Genomic DNA, 21,928 nt, shown 5'->3' with positions numbered 1-21,928 from the left:
CATGTCAAAGATGACTTTTGCTGTCTTGCGTCTTATTAATTGTGCAGAAAAAAATGATACCCCTTCTCACTCAGCCTCCCCGGTGTGCTTCTGACTTCACTGGTTCAAGCAGTACTCAACCCTCATCTCCGCAATGGAACCGTACTCGTACATACATGCGCACACATACACACACAAACGTGTTTTTGCTACCTGGTGGGGACATGACTTGATGGTGCCTGGTGGGAACCATGGTTTCTAAAGCAGAACAGCAAACCAGAAATACAGCCAATACCCATTCAGCCCTCTTTGACCAAAATGATGTCAATATTGAATGTACAAGGCTAACAGTGGGGACCACACTTCTGAATGCTTTTATCAACTGTTTTCATTAATGATGAAACATTTTTTACTGTAAACAGTTAAGTATGTCTCACACATTAGGAGTTCACGTATTAAATTAGGTTTAAAAGTTAAACGCTTTTTTTTTAAACGCTGTAAAGATAGGTAGGTCAAACGTCACCGTGAATAGAAACAAACAAAAGACCCACTCGGTATGTCAACTATCACTATAAACCTAAAAAAAACCCTCTGCAAATCTAAACAGGAAAAAACTCCCCCTTTAGCACATTTGGTAGGACAAGCATCACTGCAAAATTTAGAGACGAAACGGTATGAAGATCTAATAACATGATCATAGTGGCCAAAGTTATGGTTATCAGTATCGTCGCAGAAAAGTTACAATGTTACAATTAAATATTGAAAATTAAAATACACAAATGATTTCAAAGTTTAAAATTGAAAACCATAAACAAAAATAAGAGTATGTGCTTTTTGTTTGTATTAGCATCAAAATGATTACATAGATGACACCTTATGTAAACACATGAAACCTATATCAAACACACGTTGAGCAAAAACCTCAGGAGCGCCGTTGCTGCCAAAGGTTACCGCCTTCCGCCATGTTGTCAGTGACACAAAACAAACTCGCATGGCGTGCTGTGCCTGCGCACCTGCGTCTAAGAGACTGTTGCTGCTCATCTACCCGGTGAATTCTTTCCTGCTCCTTCACCACCTTAGCAACTGCGTGGTGGGTGCTAGAGAGACTGTGGTTTATGCTGGACAGCGAGTTTTTCCATAGTGCAGTAATCAGTCACGTTTCAATGATAAAATTTGAAAGGGTAATACGATCCATCCATCCGTTTTCCAAACCGCTTATCCTACTGGGTTGCGGGGGGTCCGGAGCCTATCCCGGAAGCAATGGGCATGACGCAGGGAACAACCCAGGATGGGGGGCCAGCCCATCGCAGGGCACACTCACACACCATTCACTCACACATGCACTCCTACGGGCAATTTAGCAACTCCAGTTAGCTTCAGCATGTCTTTGGACTGTGGGGGGAATCCGGAGTACCCGGAGGAAACCCCACAACGACATGGGGAGAACATGCCAACTCTACACACGTCACCCAGGTGGAGACTCGAACCCGGGTCCCAGTGTTGTTGTTGAGGCAACAGTGCTAACCACTGCACCACCATGCCGCCCAGGGTAATACTAACTAACTGGAATTACACCATGCTTTACTATGAAACTGGTAACAGTTTCATCCCTACTGTGAATAGTTAAAATAACCCTCCATTTACCACATTTGGGATGTGAAGTATCACCGTAAGTATATAGAAAAAAACTCTTTGCAGATCTTTAGCACTTCAAATAGCAAAACATCTCCCTTTTGAAATATAAGACGTCTGACATTTAATCTTTATCTATTCCAAGTCAGCAGCACCTAGTGCTATTGGAGGATCAGCCATTTTTTTCCCTAGTGGAGGACGAGAGATTTCGTTGGCTCTTTAACCCCTTATGCAACAGTCTAAAAGGTTTAGAATTCATTATTAAATCTGACAGATCAATCTTTCGTTTTCCATAAAATAAAACAGTCATTCTGTTTATCTGTAAGGGCAAGTTTAACCACTTTTTCTAAATAAAAAGGGTCCGGATTTGTTGCGGAAATCATGATGGCAAACATATCATAACTAAATTGTCTTTTTTCATAATTAGTTACCAGTTTTCTACACTATTTTACTAGACAACAGCCCTTGCAAGTCAGTTCTTGAGTTGAGGAAGAATGGTAGCAGTGGGGACTTACAGGTGAACACACAGCTTCTATAAAATTCTGCGCTTACTGCTGTTGGGCAAGGGATGGTCACGGTGAGGATTAGATAAGCCTAGTGAAACGCAGAGTAATTCTGGTTTCATTCAGGACAGGAATATAGGTCAAGTATAACTTCATACCATTCAGGTCATTTTCACTTTTTTTTTCAGGTATGAAAATGTGATTATGCCTCATGTCTGAACTTTCATGGAAAAGCTGAGTCATCGTGTTCGATGCATAGCACTTCCTCCCTGCACACTTCTCGTTTTAGTGGCATGGCATGTGAATTACTCACCTTTCCACGGCAACACAGATCAATATATCAAAAATGCAATTTAGTACAGAGAACATCTTCAGATCATAGGAAGCATCTAGGTAGTGTATTTAAAAGTTTGGTACATATTAAAACTCAATTTTGAAAAATGTCTGACCTTTCCTTTGGGGAATACCTAACTTGATAGCAAATTTCAGGCCACGCCTGGGTCCTGGCTATTGATACAGCCAGATGACCACCTCTTCTGCTATGTGTTGGACATGCCCAGCACTTGAAAATACACATTTGCCTGAAAAAAAAAATCCTTATAGAAACAATAGTGCTCCTTGCAAACTTGGTGCTGGAAACCCACAAATACTTCAATTACATTTATGATGTAAAGTTTCCCATAACAACCAACAATACAGGAATGCATGAAGACCTTTGCTGTGAATCCTCATTCCTGTCCTGGTAACCTTAGCCCAGTTTGAGTAATCAGCCATGTTCCTTAGTACCGGACAGGCATCCAGTTGGGGAGACTCTCACAGTAAAGGACTTCGTGGCCATTATTATATTGATGCCTTTTTAGTATATAGTGCCATATGATTATTCTCTTTTTGAATGTGCTATTTTGTTGCTTTCTCATTTCAGTAAATCTCTGATTCTGGTCAATTGACAGCCTTAACACACTGCAATGTACAATCTTGCAGTACTGAAACTGGTATCCGTGACATAAATAGTATTCAGTTTGCTAAAAGAACGATCAGTGTCACTAAGAAACTAGCAAATGACTAATGTTTTGCCAATGGCTGTAGGTGGATACCTACAGTGCACACGGACATTCCCAAAATAAATGTTTAAATCACAATGACTACCCTTCATTTTCAGTGAACACTTTCATTGACGGAGTTATTTGCTTTGCAGAAACATTTTGCTTTGATGAAGTTGTGTAAGATAGCATTTTGCAAACTGCTCACAGAAATGCACTGATAATAGTAGATACACACAGTAGTTCCATTTTTGACCAGAGGGGGCACACTTCTACACACACTACCTATACACACATTTTTGTCTGGTCAAACAGCCCATAGGGACATTTTGCCATTTTCAGAGAAGCTTCAGTAGGCATGCAAAAATTTAATTTTCTATCATTTGCAATAGTTGTGACGGTGGGCACGGGGGTAGCCCGAAAATGGTCCCCACCAGTTTGTTGTGTAGTCAGGTTGTGGCGAGCGAGCGAGCAAGCGAACGCACGCCTCCTGTGCTCAGCACTCTCATGCACACACCATTTACATCGTGGTGAGTGGCTCAGCCTCTGCGCTCATGATCACCAAAACATAGAGCAGACAAAGAGAATCCCAACGTACCTATACTCATGCTATACTGATTCCAACACATATTTCTTAAAGGTGAAACAGAAACAGCCCAACCTTTCACAGTACCATCATAACATTCAACAACCTGTCAAATTCAGGCTTGCTATACACCAATGGTGCTGGGGTTACCAGTTCACCCTCCACACTCTGTCATGTGCCACATACATGCGTGAAGACAGTGACAGCATCCAGAATGTCTGGCATACTCGCGACTCTTCACTACACCCTGAAAAGACAGGGTGCACGCACTGGGCATTTTCTCTAAGTTTATTAGACAGTGCGACAAGTCAGAGGCTTCACTCTCACAGTCCCCATAGATTTCAGAAGCCTCCTGCTTCCTTCCATCTTCTCTGAAAGGTCTCCGTCGCTCCACCGAGGTCCACCTGTGGAAAATTTACAGCGTCAGACACACGGCTGCAAAGCCAAAGGCAGGTGGGAGGACGCCACAGGAGAGTCACCATCACTGTGCCAAATACAGGATCAGTAGCACAATGTTCTTCTCGCTTAAACATCTATTTTGCCTTAGCCTTATACTCAGACTGCATGTTTATGCTTCTCCATACCCAATTAAAACAGCACTTACATACAAAACCCTTTCTATTTGCCCCCTTGTGGTAACTTTGTTAAAACACTGCTTTTACCACACGGTGCACCGAGGGAACAGACTTTATCTTGCCCTGTAACACTAGCAAAACTGCAGATGTTTCTCTAGTAAAGGCTCTTCGATAGCCCAATAATGCATTCTGACAGGCGATTCTACACCAAGTCCTCAAGTTTCCTGCAATACATACAACAAACACCCACATAAACTTTGACACATTACTGCTCAAACAGCTGTCACATAACACCAATACTGACTACACTTAAAACGATAATTACATCATCTTTACAGCCAAACAGGACTCATTACAGTTAACCCTATAACTCCTGCGGTGTTCTTGATGTTACCCCACGTCTGATGATCCTTAGCCTTTTCCGCTTCCCATTCAGGTCGGATCTCACCTCTGACTCCTAACTGGTCCCCATCCACCCTTCCTGTGGTGACACCACTTTCATGTTCAATTTCATTTTACCAGTAGCACATACCTGACTGAGGACCGGGCCAGCTCTCACTCCCCACATTAGGTGCCCACATTTGCTGGGGTGAACGTCCCCCATAAGCCTTCAAAAGCTCCCAGTACACACATCACTGACGCCAACGTTGGCTTGTTTAGCGCCATCCGGCATGTACGAGATCAATACTGCTGTCACATATGAAGCAGCATGTGTGAACTCACCTGGGATGTTGAAATCCCATAGGGCTTGTTGCCTTTGAGCCCCTGTGCTCCTGTTTAAAAATGAACACCTTTTCACAGAAGAAACACAGTAACAGACATAACATTTTGCCATATGTGCTCACCTCGGAGGTCCCGGCGCCATCGACGACACATCTGCCAATGTAGTCCATGGACAAATGGGAACAGGGCCGGGAGGAGGATGTGCCAACAGGCCACGAAATGACCACGGCCACGTAACCAAACATGTCATTTTATTGTCTTAAAAAGTAAATGACACCATCCCCAGTGGGCTTGTCACATACACTACGAGAACAGGGACCAGCACTACTACACAAATAGGGACCTTCAAATATTATAGACATTACAAAAGAAATCCCCCATTCCCTCGGCAGTTATTATACTAAGCATGACCCAGCGACAGCATTTACAATATGGTACACATTCACAATTAAAAACAATGTTATTGGACGCTGTTAGAAATCGATTATGTTGAGGGAAGACATTTCATGGACCGTCATCATTTCATATGAAATATTTTACATATTCACAGGCCATCCTTCCTGAAGGACGAGAGGGTCACCACCGACCGGACTTTTCAGTGCAAACATGTTTAGTTGAGGCAGTCCTATCTGCGATTCTCCCCTTATATTTCCAAAGAAAAAACAGCAAAAAAAATTTTTTTTTTTTTAAATTCAGGATTCCAAAAAAACAATGCAGACAAAAATAAAGAAGGAACCTGCGATGCCATGGCGTAGGCGTCCTCGGGCCTTCGGTTCTTTGCATTTTTCACGTCGTCAAAAAGACAGGTCATTAATGAGTCCCAACAAAGTGGAGGCGGACAAAACAAAGATGAAACCCACACGGGCTCCCTCGGAGGCCCCTCTGGAGAACACACGCGTGCCGTCACATGCGCCCGCCACTTTCACTCCATCGTATCACATGAACGACCAAGGCTGTACTCCTTGAACCTCTTTCGACTTCACTACGTCTCACAAACTCATTGAATCGTCACACCTTTTTCTTGTGCTTTCCTTGCGTTTCATTGGCACTCATAAACAAGTTAAAAAATGAAGCATCGTCAGGGTAGAATTTCACAGCTTCTCTAGAACCAAAGTACACTGATGGTCACATTCGGTACAGAGAAAACAACACACACACCTTTCGCATCAGGGTCATCGATAGACACTCAGGCCTAGCCAGAGACGACTGGTAGAAACTGAAATCTAAGAAGGTTGCGTGCACCCCCAACGCTTTCAACTCAATTCCGGGACAGATCCCTGAGGCTATCATAGCTGCAAACGTGTGAAGAACAGTCACTAAAAAAACTGGAACCTTCCAAACTGATCTAGGGTAAGTTGGTGACCAAGGAAGTGACATGGATTTTTACCACTAAGACAGGACATTCGTCCCAAGGTGGCCGAGCATGCGTGACATCGATGCTGACAATTGTATGCTTGTTATGTGCTATTTTCTTGACTCGTATGCAAGACTGCACTGGGGAAAAAAAAAAAAAATCGGCCCAGGACTTTGGGGTCCCCTATGAAAAACTGGCTGGTCTACAAACCTCCCACCCACTGGGAAGACGCCCAGTACGCCAGACGGCCAGTCCAGCCCTGCTCGTACATCACTTTGGATGAGAGCATTTCATCCAAATAAAGTTCATGTAAATGTGTCAGCTACACGATTGAGACAAAACCTACACTGCGTCAACACAGACACACCCCCTGATTGGGGGGGCACTGGCACCAGTTGCCTGACTAGTCTGTAACCAGTTCACTGGCTGGGTTATACGGTGATGCCCTTAAATGACAAACTACAAATAAAAGGGACAAAAAAACAACCAGCTTCCCAAACAAACCTTCCAACACGGTTAATGTGCAAATAATGCCGAGCAGTTTCAATCAAGCATTCCCAGCCACATATGACCGTGGGACCCAGGCAAGACACCCTATGCCATGATTAACCATGAGACCCCCTCAACCCCCCACTAAAGGGGCCATTCTTGGTACGGCAGGGATGTTTGAAATATGGTCTGAAATCACAGGGTGCCCCCATCCAGACAGACGAACAGCCTCCAAAGGAGACCCGGAACACTACATTCTTCACTAAGCTTGACTCTGATCAGCTCACAGTTGCAGGACGGACGCGAGTATAAAAAAGCCAAACTTCATGGTGTCGCTTTGTGACGATGGCAGATGATTCCGTCAGGGTCAGATCAAGTGAGACATCCATGCGAAAACTCCTTCGTGCTATGTGATACAAACCACACTGTCACCATGTCCTCAGGCTTCCCTTGTGCATTCACAAAAAAATAAATAAATAAAAAAATGACAAATAGATCAGCTGTGATACTTCACCCAGAGAATATTCCATATTTTAGGGAGATTGTTTTCTTACCTGACTAAGTCGGAAACAAAAATCAGAGGAACAAATCGCTAAAAAATAAGTGAAAATTCTAATTTTTGATTGAAAATGACGGCTCACGTGATGGACATCCCTCCTTTATTACCGTGGTCCAAAATTTCTGGGGGAAAACGTTCTAATAGAAACTAATCCATTTCACTGGTTTTACTTGAGTCTTATGACCGGGGGAGCGACGGGACCGTTTCCAGGGTTGTGGCTGGGGGAGAGGCTAGAGGCGTGGCCTGGGGCATTGCTCGGTCTCCAGTGGGCATGGTCTCCCACCACCTGTCAAACACTCGTGATGGAGGCCAGACAGTTGGGCGACTTCTGCAGTTTCTCCGGCTGCGTGCTAGGTGGCTCCGGGATGGCACGGAAGGTGAAGGGCGGTAGGCCAGCTGCCACGGTACCCATGTGACCGGGGCTCAGCGCTGGATTCTGCCGCCGGTTACTCTCCACGATGCTGGAGGTGTTGGATGCCAGGCTTTCCCGGGTGCTGCCGCACAGACAGCACAGAGCCGGGGTTATGGGCAGACCAAGATGGGGTTAGGGGTGGTAGAAAAAAGGGCAGGGAAAATGAAGGTGGCGGGGATTAGGGTTAGATGGGCCAATGGGGAATGGGTCAGAGGGAGTGTGGCAGAAAAAGGAGACAGAGAAAGGGAGGAAAGCACATTAAAGTGGGCTTGCCACACCAACACATCACTCTACCGAAGACTGAACCGACCAATGTCTGCCCACCCCCCAGCACTGTCCAAGCTACCTGAAAGTGTGATACGAAGAATTTACGCCCAGGTGAGACCTCCGCAGCCAGCTAAAGTAAGTAGCCTCAATACTGACAACCTGATAGGGTCTCAGTCAAGAAACCAGGATAACAGGAAAGAGTAATGGATGACAGATCACGTCACACACCCACACATCAGCATAACCATCAACACAGGACCATAAGAAGTTTCGCTGGCTTACCCAAACAAAGGTGAAAAGCCAAACCCAAAGGAGAGCAGAATACTCTAACGGTGGTGCCCCTGTCCCTCTACCGCAACACAGCATTGGCACTAATGCCCCCCCCCCCCCGGTCTCATGCGCTACAGCACTTTCCATACTGACTGAAGCTGAGGCGGCTGGTGTGTTCTTTCTCCTTCTTCCATGTTGGCTGTTTTAGCACAAGGAATCGACTGCTCACGTTCTCTTGCTGCCTTAAACCGGGACCCGGACACAAATCCAGGCCACAGCCAAAAAGCAGATCGGATGCCTCCATCGTTGGTGGGCTGGTGGGCTGATCACGCCTCCCACCTCATGCACAATCACATCACTGTCCGCTAAGAAATCTTCATCTGCATCACAGCATTTCCAGATACTGGGAAGACTAGGGGGGTGTTGGTTCAGCGGGGACTGACATCATCGCGGACGATGACTCACCCAGGAAACGGTGAGTGAAGTGAACCAGAGGCAGTGAAATTAGCTGCAGTCTGCTGGGGAGCCGGTTTGGGGCCATTAATTTATATATACAGGTCGGCAATTGGCCAGGCATCACCTGCCAGAGTCGTGTCTAAATCTTGCTATCGCAGAGATATGGACAAGTTTAAAAAGATTAGTAAACAGCCAGAGCATCGCTCACACCACCAGAGCTACCATCTGCTGTGAGAAAACAGCACGTAAATTTTATGCACACTACATAAACCATATTCCCATTTAGCCAGCACTTGCCCACACATGAACACACCTACAAAGCTCCCAGTCCAGGGGGTACAGATGATCCTTTGAGTGGGGGTGGGGGGGCACCTGCAAGCCAAGAACAACGGTCGTTTGACCGGATCGGCCAGGTCATCAGTGATCTAAGCATGGGCTCATGGACACACAGGTGAGACAAACACTGCATCTCTTTAATTGGTGACATTTTAAAGATCCACAAACAGGTGTTTCACAAAAGTCACATGACCACAGGGTACCAAAGGACCTTACCCAAATCGCTTATGATTTGTTCCTTTTTAACATACTGTCCATGACACCTGTCCATGGCCCATAAAGGGCGCTCTGCCAAATAAACCACCTCCTCTGGCGATGGCAACACTACTCTTACATGGCAGAGTCACATGGCTCAGCCACTGCCACAGTGTCTGTCTTGTCCCCCCGTAAGACTGGAACCCAGATTCAAATCCACACCACAGCCAGAATCACAAGCCTCCCCCCAGTCACAATCACAAACAATGAAAGGAGGATGGCAAATAACATTGGCACTACACAAGAGCATACAATACAAACAATGGATTAAAAAAATACACAAACAAAAATGACACAATAAACATAGCCAAACTTGCACAAGTGACCTCTGACGAAGCAAATGTGTCCGATAAGCTCCTCCCCCAGGAAGTCCTTACCGTGGGGAGTTAAAACCGCTGTCCACAGTGACACTGCTGCTGTCCATGCTGTCGAGCCGTGCCGAGTGGGCCGATTTCTGGCTGCCGCCCATCTCCGTCTCCCGGGGGCTCAGGAGACTCAGGTTGCTCTCAAACTTGCGCTGCAGGTCTCGCTCTTTCTCACGTTCCAGCAGCCACTGCATGGTGCCACCACCCTCACGTGCCTTCCCGTCCTCTGCCGATGCCTTGCGCGCTGCCTCCTCAGAGTCGTCGTCATCTGACACGTTATAGTAGTCAAATGTCGCCTCGGCGCTGGGGGGCTGCTCCTGGCCTGGTGGCACTGGCACTCCCGTGGAGGCCGCCTGTGGGTCTGGGCAGTCGGGGACCTCCGATGGCTTGGCATGCGGAGACTTGCGCAGTGTGCCCGGCCTAGAGTGGCCGCCATCCGCATAGGCTGCCGCTGGCGTGCCATGCGGGGGCTTGAACAGGGTGTCCTTACTGAATATCTCCTTCCTCTTGTCCACATTGGCCTCCGGCGTTTGGCTCGGCGCTGGTGCCCCTCCGCCGTTTTGCGCCTTGGCAGTGGCATCCTCCTTGTACTCCAGGGGATGTGGCGTCTGCCGCTCACAAGGCGAGCTCTTACGCACGGCATCCGAGGATGTCGGCGTCTCGCGCTCAGGCTTGCCTAGCGGGGATGGTGCTGTGAGCACAGTCTCGTTGGATGTATTGCACTGGAAATAATCATCCGCGGCAATGGCGGCAACTACAAGGGCTTTCGGCGAGCAGGCTTTCGGGTCTCCATATGCTGATGCTGCATCCCTGCTCTTGCTCTTCTCTGACAGGCCACATGGCCTCGGGTCCTCAGGGCCACCCTTGCCTAAGTCGGGCACACACATCTCAGAGCCGAACTTGGTGCCCGACAGCACCATCCGGGAGTAGTGCGGTGTGGTCTGCGAGGCCCGCAGGGTGCCATCGTCCGTGTAGTATCGGCTCCGGTCATCAGTGGTGCGGTCAAAGTCGTCGGTTGCCCCCACTGAGGCTGCACCCAGGGGGCCCTTGGAATTGTCCATAGAGCGCGACCGCTCCTTAGCCTTGTCAGAGCGCTCGTTGCGTGACTTTCTATCCTGCGTGTGGCTGTGGCTCCGGTGCACCTTAGAGTGCGACGTGCCCCTTGATGGCTCAGGGAAGGGCATCTCTGTCCGTCGCTTGGCCAACTCCCCGGAGACGTCCCACTCGGGTGTGACGGGAAAATGTGACTCCACGATGTTGGGGTTGCTGTGCACCAGGCAGTTTCCACGGCCACGCTCCACCGAGAACGTGCCCTCCCGTGGCGAGCGTACGAGTGATGAGCTGTACAGCCGGTAGTCCCGCTCGCCTGCCAGGTCCAGGTTGGAGCCCTCGGATGGGTCGCCCCGAGATGCACGTGTCTTGCTGTGCGACCGGGTCTTACCATGCGCCTTGCGGTGAGCCCGGCTCCGCCGACTGCGTGCACTTTGCTGTGCCGACGAGCTTGCCTTGCTCCTCTGGGCACGCTCCTCCTCCAGGCGCTTCATCACCGCTGTGTGCCGCATCACATTGCCCACCGTCAGGTCCGGGTTGATGCGCCGGATGATCTCCATCTCCACATCACGTGGGATGGCTGTGGGCGTGTCCTCGTCACGGAGCGGCCACTCCTCTGGGGGAAACTGGGCTGAAAATGTGGAGAGGTGTTTCGTCTTGTCCTTCTTGAAACTCAATCTAAAGAGCTTCAGGCCAAACTTCTTTGACTGCTTCTCGCTGCCACCCCCTCCACCACCGCTGCTGCCCCCTCCCCCCTCTTTGCGCTTCGTCAGGGTGTCCGTCTTGTATGACACATTGAGGCTACTCTTGCTCTTCTCTGTGGCAGGGACAGGGTGCGGGGCCGGGTGCGGGGCCGGAGGCTGCGCAGGTGGTGGCGGCGTCGGGTACGACTCCTTGGGCTCCTTGGGCGACTTCCTCTGGATGGTCGAGGCATGCAGGCTGTGCAGGTCATCGCGGTACGAGTTGTATGAGTCGCAGTGGTTTTTGGAGTGCGGCCGTTCCCGGACGCAGCCTGATGTCGATGGTGTGATGGTTCCCGACTGTGGCGAGGTGCACTGCTGCTGTGGCCGCTCAGGGATCCGCTCATCCAGGTGGTACCACTTGCTGTTAGTCCTGATGAGGGAGGGTGTTATGAAATATGTCTGCGGCGTCACAATAAAGTACCCCTCCGGGGTGGGGTAGATCTTCCTCTCCCGCACCAGCATGTTCAGCGTATGCCGGAGGATCTCCGGGCTCGGAGTCGGGACACCTGCGAGGTGGAGAGAGGTAGGAATGTGTAAATGAACCTCAGTTTGGCACTCTTTTGTCATCTGAGATGTTTCACGTGCTTGTGGATGACCCAGCAACAAGGAGCAGGATGCTATAGGGCTATCAAAAGCCTTCCACCTCTCAGCAGACATTCTACACGGGAACTTCCCCACATGAACTTTCTGCTGGCATTCTCTCTGGTTATACACAAAAGACGCCAGGAAACCATCCTGAAAAAATCTTATTTCTTATTATAATATCTAAATCTTCATGTGAGAATGCAGAGCGACAGCAGTTCTTTTTTTCGGGGTGGGGGTAGGGTTTCTGAAGAATCACATGTAACATCTCATTTTCAACCGCCTCCTACAGGCTAGTGACGGATGTGCAACGTTGTCAGAATGGGCCAGAGGAGCATAGGGCTGACGTTAAGAAAAGCAGCCTCTGCGTCACAATGCCCAGTGACGGTGCCCATACCTCAGTGCTGCAAAGCTAAATTTGGCCATTTCATTTTTGTGGTGGCTGTGGGTGCGTGCTAGGAGGGAGGGGTACAGTGTCTCCAAAAGTCACGCCTCCAACCTGCCACACATGTTCAGCTTCCCCCGCCTAATCCCTGCCATGTCGAGACATCGCCATGGTCACCGCAACATTCCAGACGCCTGCCTCTATGCTGGTCAGGAAAGACCATAGTCTGATTTCACCCTCACCGTGGAATTTGCGGTGGGGGGGCATGGTATCCCCAGGTCTCCTTAGGGTTAACATGTCAAATCAGGACGCAGCTATCTTGGCTGTTTAATACAGTAGATTACCCTTAACTAGACAGGTTTAAATGTTGCCTGCCATTACATCATACTGAGTTAGTTGCCATACCAACATGACGCAACTTTTTTTTTTTTTAAATCCCTCCTCCTTTCCAGAGAGCAAGCGCGTCACTCCATGAATGGAGTCCAATTCTATCTCATTGTGAGATGCAGGCATCTATGACACGCAAGTGACAACGAGTGCATTGAGATTCCTGAACACGAGGTGGCGCCCTCCACTACTGAGCAGACCCACTTCTGACGCAGACCACTGCCAGGCCCCTTAGGAGCAACTGTCAGCATCAACATGCTAAGGACTGAAACGCAACCCCGTTGCCTTGTTCCGCAAAGGGTGTCTGGGCTTGGGCTCTTTACTGCATCTTGATGCATCAATGAGAAGATACAGACTGCCATGGCCACCCAGGCTGCACACGGCACCAGCCTTCCCCACACAGGGTTTCCCCTACAGACTAGATGGGGGTTCCAGCCTCCACACTGCCCCCCCCCAAACACCACCGGTGGAGTGCTGTCGTCTGTAAAGTCATATAGCAGAAAAGGAGCAGAGCGACAGAGAGCTGGAAAAGCTGGCATATTTGCATGGAGTGGCACTGAGTAGCAGGTCACATGACCCTTCAACCCATCAACCACAAACATCACAGACAAGGATCAACAGAGATTAAAAGTGCTCAGTGATGACATCCATCCGTCACCAACACCCAGATCAGATGCCCGGGTGCTACACAGCAAAGACTTCAGCAAAAGCATCAACAAGTCAAGACACAGCATTCTGATCCTTGAGTGTAGGGCTACATGATATGATTTCTATTAATATAATTGCAATTACATGGTACATGTGCAATAATCACAAAAATGGCACAAAACATTTGTCCGGACACTGGCTTTTCGGTACTATATGCACGTTTACTTACGCCCACAATTTGGTAAGCAGATAAGTAGTACGCCTATAAATATATTAATGTTTTTGGGTGTATTGTGAATTTGTATAAATTCGGTGCATCCTTATGTTTAATAAATTCAGTTAGTAGAGCACGTCACATAATACTGATTCGGTAGAAGCAATAAGCACTGAAGTGGTGGTGAAGAAAGGGACAGCTCAGCAGCCACAACATTTTTCAAAAGAGGAGACATAGTGGTAAAAAGACGTTGGTCGTGTGGCGGTACTTTTTGCAGTTTAAAATCCGATACATTTACTAAACATAAGAACACACAATTTACTAACTTTTGGGTGTCACAGTATGCCTCTCATTAATATTTCAGGCATACTACTAATCTGATTACCAAGATGTGAGCGTAAGTAAACGTGCATATAGTACCGAAAAGCCAGTGCTTGGACAAATTTTTAAGCCCGTTGTCTAAAGTCCTGGTGATTATTGTGCTGGGCCATATAATCACGATGTAATATGATGCAGCTCTACTTCCCAGTCTGTCTTGTGTATTACTGGGGTGTTGCTGTTGGCACAAGTCTCACTGTCCAGTGGAACAAAGCTCTGTCAACTGGTCAGCCTGTTAGCCCTCTCATAACATTATGTAACAGCCTGTCAGCTAACAGTTTACAAGACAAGAACCAACCACTACTCTCACTGGCCGACCAGAAAAACAGCACTGGCGCAGTGACAAGCTTCTTTGAGGACAGTACGGTGTACTAATTACACTGGAGCAGTGACAGGCTGTTTTGAAGATCCAGTGCACTATCAATACTAGAGCAGTAACAGGCTGCTTTATGGACAGCGTGGTGCAATAATAGCACTGGGGCAGTGACAGGTTGCTTTGAGGACAGTGTGGTGCAGTAACAGGACCGGCACTGTCACAGGCTGCTTAGAGGACAGCACCGTACAATAAAAGCACTGGTGCAGTTACAGGCTACTTCAAGGGCAACCTGGCCTGATAACAGCACTGGAGTAGTGACAGGCTGCTTCAAGGCCAGCACAGTGCAATAACAGCACTAGAGCAATGACACTACTGAGCTGACAACATGGTGGGTTTATTGTGTTGCCAGATACACCCCTCTTAGCTGAGAGCACACTACAATAACAGCACTGACACAAGGATGTCTGTCTTAGCCTGTCTTACCTTAGACAGTACAAAAAGAGCACTGGCCCTGTGATGTGCCTTTTAGCTGAGGGTACGGCACAGTAAGAGCACTGGCCCTGTGATGTGCCTTTTAGCTGAGGGTACAGTACAGTAAGAGCACTGGCCCTGTGATGTGCCTTTTTGCTGAGGGTACGGTACAGTAAGAGCACTGGCCCTGTGATGTGCCTTTTTGCTGAGGGTACGGTACAGTAAGAGCACTGGCCCTGTGATGTGCCTTTTAGCTGAGGGTACGGGACAGTAAGAGCACTGGCCATGTGATATGCCTTTTAGCTGAGGGTACGGGACAGTAAGAGCACTGGCCCTGTGATGTGCCTTTTAGCTGAGGGTACGGCACAGTAAGAGCACTGGCCCTGTGATGTGCCTTTTAGCTGAGGGTACAGTACAGTAAGAGCACTGGCCCTGTGATGTGCCTTTTTGCTGAGGGTACGGTACAGTAAGAGCACTGGCCCTGTGATGTGCCTTTTTGCTGAGGGTACGGTACAGTAAGAGCACTGGCCCTGTGATGTGCCTTTTAGCTGAGGGTACGGGACAGTAAGAGCACTGGCCATGTGATATGCCTTTTAGCTGAGGGTACGGCACAGTAAGAGCACTGGCCCTGTGATGTGCCTTTTAGCTGAGGGTACGGGACAGTAAGAGCACTGGCCCTGTGATGTGCCTTTTAGCTGAGGGTACGGCACAGTAAGAGCACTGGCCCTGTGATGTGCCTTTTGGCTGAGGGTACGGCACAGTAAGAGCACTAGCCGTGTGATATGCCTTTTAGCTGAGGGTACGGGACAGTAAGAGCACTGGCCCTGTGATGTGCCTTTTAGCTGAGGGTACGGCACAGTAAGAGCACTGGCCCTGTGATGTGCCTTTTAGCTGAGGGTACGGTACAGTAAGAGCACTGGCCCTGTGATGTGCCTTTTAGCTGAGGGTACGGCACAGTAAGAGCACTGGCCCTGTGATGTGCCTTTTGGCTGAGGGTACGGTACAGTAAGAGCACTGCCCCACTAGCTCAACATACTGCTGAGTAGACAGCAAGGCAAGATAACTGCACTGGCGCATTGATGTCCTCTCTAGCTGAGGGTGCAGTGATGTCACTGCAAGCTGAGGGTACAACACAACAGCAGTCCTGGTGCAGTGATGTCCCTCCAAGCTGAGGGTATAGTAGAATAACTGCACTGGCGCAGTGACAGACTACTGAGCGGTGACCTCATCCTGCAGCTAAAAATCAAGCCACACGACCAATTCTAAACTGTGTTGAGACGTCCATTGTGAATCGGGGCAGACTCACAGACATGCATTAGGCCCTGTCGCTCATTTGTACATTTCTGCATACTTGACAATATCATGTCCACCGTAAGAAGCTTCTAATTAAAAACCAAAGTTTGACTGTAGAGCTCCAGACTGTGGCTGAGGTTGCAGGAATTTTTGCCTAACCTAATTTTTGGGAAAATGTAAAACAGACCAGGTGAAATGCCCCTGCAAGGCTTAAAAAAACACGTTTTGAAAAGTTGAAAGTCAGATTTGAAGGGGAGGAAAACAACAACGTGTGAAAACGTTCTTTGTTATAGGGTTACAAACATAGGCTACCCAGCATAGTGAGTCCAGAATTTCATTCACACCGTGCAGTTGCTGCCAAATGAGCGCGGCATGCTGGTGTGGGCCCACCTGGGAAGCAGGTGGCCAGGTGCTCCATGAGGGCATCCTGCGTGACCGGCTTGCGTGTTGCATTCATGGCTGAGATGGCCAGGCACAGGATCTCGCCCAGCGGGATGAACTGCGACTGACTGATGGGGGACATGCTGATCGGAGACACATCACCTGCAGGGAAGAGGAGAACAGCAGGGTCACACACACAGAAAACAGGAGGCGAAGGAAACCTCAATACCCTCGGACACTGGATGTTTGGGAAATTCCAGACACCTGACCTGTCATCCACCTTAATCAATGTTCACCGGATTCTCCTTAAAAACAATGAGGAAATGACAGAACACAGTATTTCGTCGTAGTGTCAGCAGCACGCAAAGTTAAAGACAAGGAAGCGAACATAGGGCCCCCAACTCCCGTGTCGTCCCCAGGCCTAGTGAATGAACTCTGTGACCCTCTAACCACTCTGACTGGGATCACCGAATTTCAGCAGAGAAAGCCCCCCCACCCTCTTCAGCCCATCCCACAGTGGTCCATTGAGGTCAAGTGCCAGGAAGGGGTGTAGAAAGGGGCATTCGCAGTGGGAGAGGGACAGACTGGCAGTGACTTCTTGGAGCCCTGGGCACAGACAGCCACACAACCACTGCCAGCAGTCGGCAGGGCTACCAGAAGACTTAGAGAAAAGTTTGACACATAAAAAGGGAAACGTGACTGTGTTTTAATGGGGGTGGGGGGATGGATCGGAACTGGGAACTGCCAAGACATAAGAGGCCTTTTCAGGGTTGAGGCATGTGGCTCTGAGGATGCCAAGAGAACAGGAAGGGTCAGACAGGACCAAGAGGAGGGGGAACTGGGGGGCGCTGAGATAGGCAGGCCAGCAACAGACAACACAGTCAGTGAAAAGCCCAGTGATACAGCTGGAGTTAACATTACACTTAGATGCACGGACATATGCACACTCTCTGGGACCAAGAAGGGGGCACATTCTGACCAGCAGAGCAAGTTACGCAGAAACAGAGGAAAGTCACCATGGGGATATGAGGTGGCAGCGTCAGTAAACAGGCCGTGACTGACTACATTGTCAGGTGCAGAGCATCAGAACGTGTGAGTGGCGGCTCACGACCGCCTCCAGGGCACAGGCCACTCTGTTCCATCCTGGCCAATAAAAACCTGAGAGCGGCAAGAAAGAAACACCTGTAACAGAATGGCCATTCAGAGTTGGGTCATGTGACAGACTGACTGTGGTTATAGGGCACAAATTCAACACAACCCAATGTGCAGCAGAAATCAATGCAAACAACACCACAAAAATGCATTATTCCCGTGCCTAGTGGAACCTCCTGTCCTCAGAGACTAGGGTTGCACACTTAACCGGTACTGAAAAAACCACGGAACTAGAGTCGTGAAAATGGTTCAATACCAGCATTTTGAAAGAAAAAAAAAAACAACACTTATATTATGTACATGGATATTTGATTGGGCTAAAAGGAATCTGTCTCTTCTGTCAGAAGTTCACCTATGACAGCGGTGACATAGCCTTAGCAGTGTGTATGATGTTGCACAAAACAACATAGAGCAATGGCAGAAAGACTGGCGTACTTTTCCTAAGGTTAGACTTGAAGAGATGGCAGTGACTTCAGCAACACATGAACTCATTGAAAAAGGGGGAGGCCCAGGTGAAATGTGGAGATATTTCAGCTATAAAGCTGGAGAAAAATGCAAACCCCCTAAACATGGCATCACCTCTCGAAAACAGAGGCAACACGTCTAACCTGGTCAGACCGACAGGTGATAATTGACTCTCCTATTATGTCCATGAAATGAATCAGAGTGATCTCTGTAGCAGTAATATTCATATTCATACATAGTCTATAAGCTTAGAGCCCGAAGGTCAAAAATGGCTTCGATATCAACACTTGAAAAGCCGGCTTTCCCACTTTGGAACATCTCTCCATCCGGGTTTCAAAGGGCTGTGGCTTAAAGAGTCAGAACTTTAGAGTGTTTCCACAACAGCAACAAATATGCACACCTTCCTTTTGCCATAATGGAACACAAAGAAAGAAAGGAGGATTAAACCCCACAACCACACTGCACCATGCGTACCGGGTGAAATGACTTACATCCTCTGATATACGAGTGACAATGTGGAATAAATAAAAACAGACAATGTGGTAGCACTGGCATGGCAAAAGGTCGCTTCAGTGATGGCACCCAAGAAACAAGTGACCTGGCTGTCGGATCCTTAAAGGTGTTGACACACACCTGGTCCCGCATTCAGAAGTGGACCAGAGAGGCTCAGCCAAAGATGGGGGGCAGGAATCCACACACACAAAAAAAAAAAAAACGGTCGCTCACGAAACTTTGATTATAGATCATTGTGATTTAGGGACAGAGCCTCCCATCCCTAAAAGTGGGAAGGTGCAAGTGTTTGGGGTGCTGCATGTTTCTGCAGAATACGGGGCACACATGCATACAAATGACAACAGATGCAAGTGCATACCCTTTCACACACACATTTTGGAATACATTTAGTTAAATTTGTAACTAGCTAACCCAGATCGGTTTGTTTTACCGAAAGGCTGACATTTAATTAAATCCGTAACTCGCTAACCTGGATCAAGTTGTGTTACCAAAAGACAGGACACCTCACATCAGATCGCCACCTTACAGCCCAAACACACAAACAGAGCCCAATTTTGCCTCAGACCAGCCTTGATATGAGGCACAGAACGAAGAGGACGATGACACAGAGTGTGAGACGTGGCAGACTATCTGTCCTCCTAGCGAGCACTTGGAGCTCAGAATGTATGTTCACGTCCATATTCTTGGATTTAAAGGACGCCACGAGATGCAGATGGGGTGGGGGTGACGTCATGGCTGCCCATGTCCTCAACAGAGAGAGAGAGAGAGAGAAAGAGAGAGAGAGACGAAGGGAAGGTGGTGTGCCATAACACTTGCACCAAGGAGGGAAGCTCAAGCTCATTCAGACAGTCTGAGTGCTGAGGCCAGAATTGCCACCAACAGCCCCTCCCACACAGCCACCCACAATGGGGGGCAGAGAGAGAATCCAAAAACTTGCTGGGGGGGGGGGTTGAGTTTGGGGGGGAAAAAATCAGTCCAAGAGGTTACGGGGGTAAAACAGAAAAACCACAAAGCCTCCCCCCATCCATGTGAGACTGGAGATGGGGCTCTGCTGGACGGCACCCGGAGCTGCCATAAAACGTGGTGGGGGTGAGAGGCGGGGGTGGAGGGAGGAGGACAGTCTCAAACACAGGCAGATGACCTGAGATTCTTGCTGCATTCTTTTTAGTTTCAGCTCCACAGTCATGGATAACAGTACTGACACACGCGAAAAAAAACGCGAGACAGATTCCTCTTCTGACGCTCTGCTAGTAAACAAGTCCTCACTGGCAGCAGTCTTTGTCCACGCACCTTCAATACAACCCCACCCCCATCCTGTTTCATAACTCAGTCGGAGCCTGTGCTCCAAATCGCTGCTAATTAATGCAAACAAAACGAGGAGGGTGCAAAAACAGAGCTGGGGATAGCCAGAGCAGGCGGGGGGGGAGTGGGGGGGGGGGGAAGCGAGCGGGCGGGCGAGCAAGAGCAAGAGCGAGCGATAAGATATTCAGTACCTTGGCCTGCACTGGGCTCCTCTGCCAAATCCCAGCAGACTCTTCAGATTCAGCAGCCCTCAGACAAATGAGCATTCACTCTGGGGTCTTACCCAGCATGCTCCGGTCCACACAAAGACGAGAGAGGTGTGACCAATCCCGTGCAGGATAGGCAGCCACAGCTACTGTGAGCTCCCTCCCCCAGTAATGCCTACTGACACACGCGCACACGCATTTACGCACGCACGCGCTCCCTCACAGAAGCTACGGTAGGCAGCCCGCTAAAACGGTAGTCATGGTGACGCTTCCCGGTCACCGCCCCCCCCCCCACCCCACTTGTTTCCTTAGCTGCCGCTTTCCTCTGTAATAAAAAATGGAGAAGCGCGCTTGGCACGCCGGACTTGACGTCACACGCACACACGTCGCCCCAGCAGGTGACCGCTGGGGGTGACTGCTGCCTCTGCGTGTTTGGGGGGAGGGGGAACCAGATCCTCCTTTGTTATCTAATTAGCTAAGGACAAGAGACCACTGCCCCCCCTCCCCCAGCTCCCCAGGGACAAAAGTGAGAGCAGTTTTAATGACGACAGGGCAGTGGGGGAACAGAAGCTAGATGGGGGCTGATGACATCATCGCTCTACTAAACACGGACGGCAAAACGTTGCCCGAGTGGCTTTGATTTTTTTTTTTAGTTTGTTCCATGCGGCTGTCTCTCGCTCTTCTGGGGATGACATCATCCTGGCTGCGGAGCAGCTGCTGATGTAGGGAGCGAGTTGCAGAGGGGAGGGGGGGGGTCGTGTTTACTTCATCACGGGGAGCCTGCGGGCTGCACCTGGCGTGAAGAGCCCGCCGGACACGGACGCACGCTTTCCCGGTTAACTGCCCTGTGTGTGCAATTCTCATCATTTTACTGAATTTACATGAGAAAATTCTCTGACACAGCAACAATCCTGGCCACTCAAAGAGAGGGTGCCATGACAGCGCACATAAAACAGCCCTGCCTTTAGATGCGCCCCGCGAAATGCCTGTGACCATCAGCAGAATTCCTAAAGGATCTAATGTGGGACACACCCGGAGAGGAAGAAGGCCTCCAGCAGTCACTCAGAGCCCCTGGAGAGACTGTGAAGTTGATAAAGACAGACACTCCCAGGTTTCAGGTGGCTCCAGCCAGCTTGGAAAACAGGAAAAACAAGCCAGGAAACCGGAAGGGAATATGGGGGCTGTTCGTCCGTCATGACCTGGAGACACACCAGCCAGTCTCAGCTTCGGCCACCTTAGGGTTGTCTGTGCTCTCAGACACCCCTTATACCCCCTCAGGTCTTTGGAGGAAATCCGGGGCCTTAACCAACACAATATCTACAGAAACTGGTGGATGTATGTCACAATGGCTCAGAGCCCGTGGCATCATGGGTCAGAGTCTCCGAGCCAGGTGGACCCTCAGTTATCACAATTCCCTCCTCCAAGCTTGCCATCCCTGACACAAGTATCACAAGTGTCACATGGACAATCAAACAGCTGGAAATGAAAGAACAGAACAAAGAAGGTCTGAAGTAGCACCCCCACCCCCACAGCAGAAGATAAACGTTCCGGAGCTGACGTGAACATATATATTTAGCTGCTATACATGAACGTGTGAATGATGTCATCCTAATTATATCCTGCTTCCCGGTGCTATTCCAC

The 21,928-nt window shown here is 49.0% G+C and overlaps 1 protein-coding gene across 4 annotated transcripts in view; it reads right to left on the bottom strand.

Annotated features, from left to right (window-relative positions):
• Positions 1 to 5,272: 5,272 nt before the first annotated feature.
• Positions 5,273 to 21,928, bottom strand: part of LOC125720535 (storkhead-box protein 2-like) — a 40,096-nt gene continuing 23,440 nt past the window's right edge. For 3 of the 4 annotated variants that reach the window (XM_048996057.1, XM_048996058.1, XM_048996060.1), the window contains 3 exons: positions 16,659 to 16,811; positions 9,814 to 12,100; positions 5,273 to 7,934 (listed from right to left, as the gene is read on the bottom strand). In XM_048996057.1, the coding sequence (XP_048852014.1) occupies positions 7,730 to 7,934; positions 9,814 to 12,100; positions 16,659 to 16,811 (2,645 nt within the window). In that variant the 3' untranslated portion in view covers positions 5,273 to 7,729. Of the gene's footprint in view, positions 7,935 to 9,813; positions 12,101 to 16,658; positions 16,812 to 20,272; positions 20,477 to 21,928 lie in introns of those variants that run through there. The other variant, XM_048996059.1, reaches the window with a different exon arrangement.

Source organism: Brienomyrus brachyistius, chromosome 25, assembly GCF_023856365.1.
Source record: "Brienomyrus brachyistius isolate T26 chromosome 25, BBRACH_0.4, whole genome shotgun sequence".
Classification (NCBI taxonomy): Eukaryota; Metazoa; Chordata; class Actinopteri; order Osteoglossiformes; family Mormyridae; genus Brienomyrus; species Brienomyrus brachyistius.
Note: the sequence above shows the minus strand (reverse complement) of the source record. Positions and strands in the feature narration are given on the sequence as shown.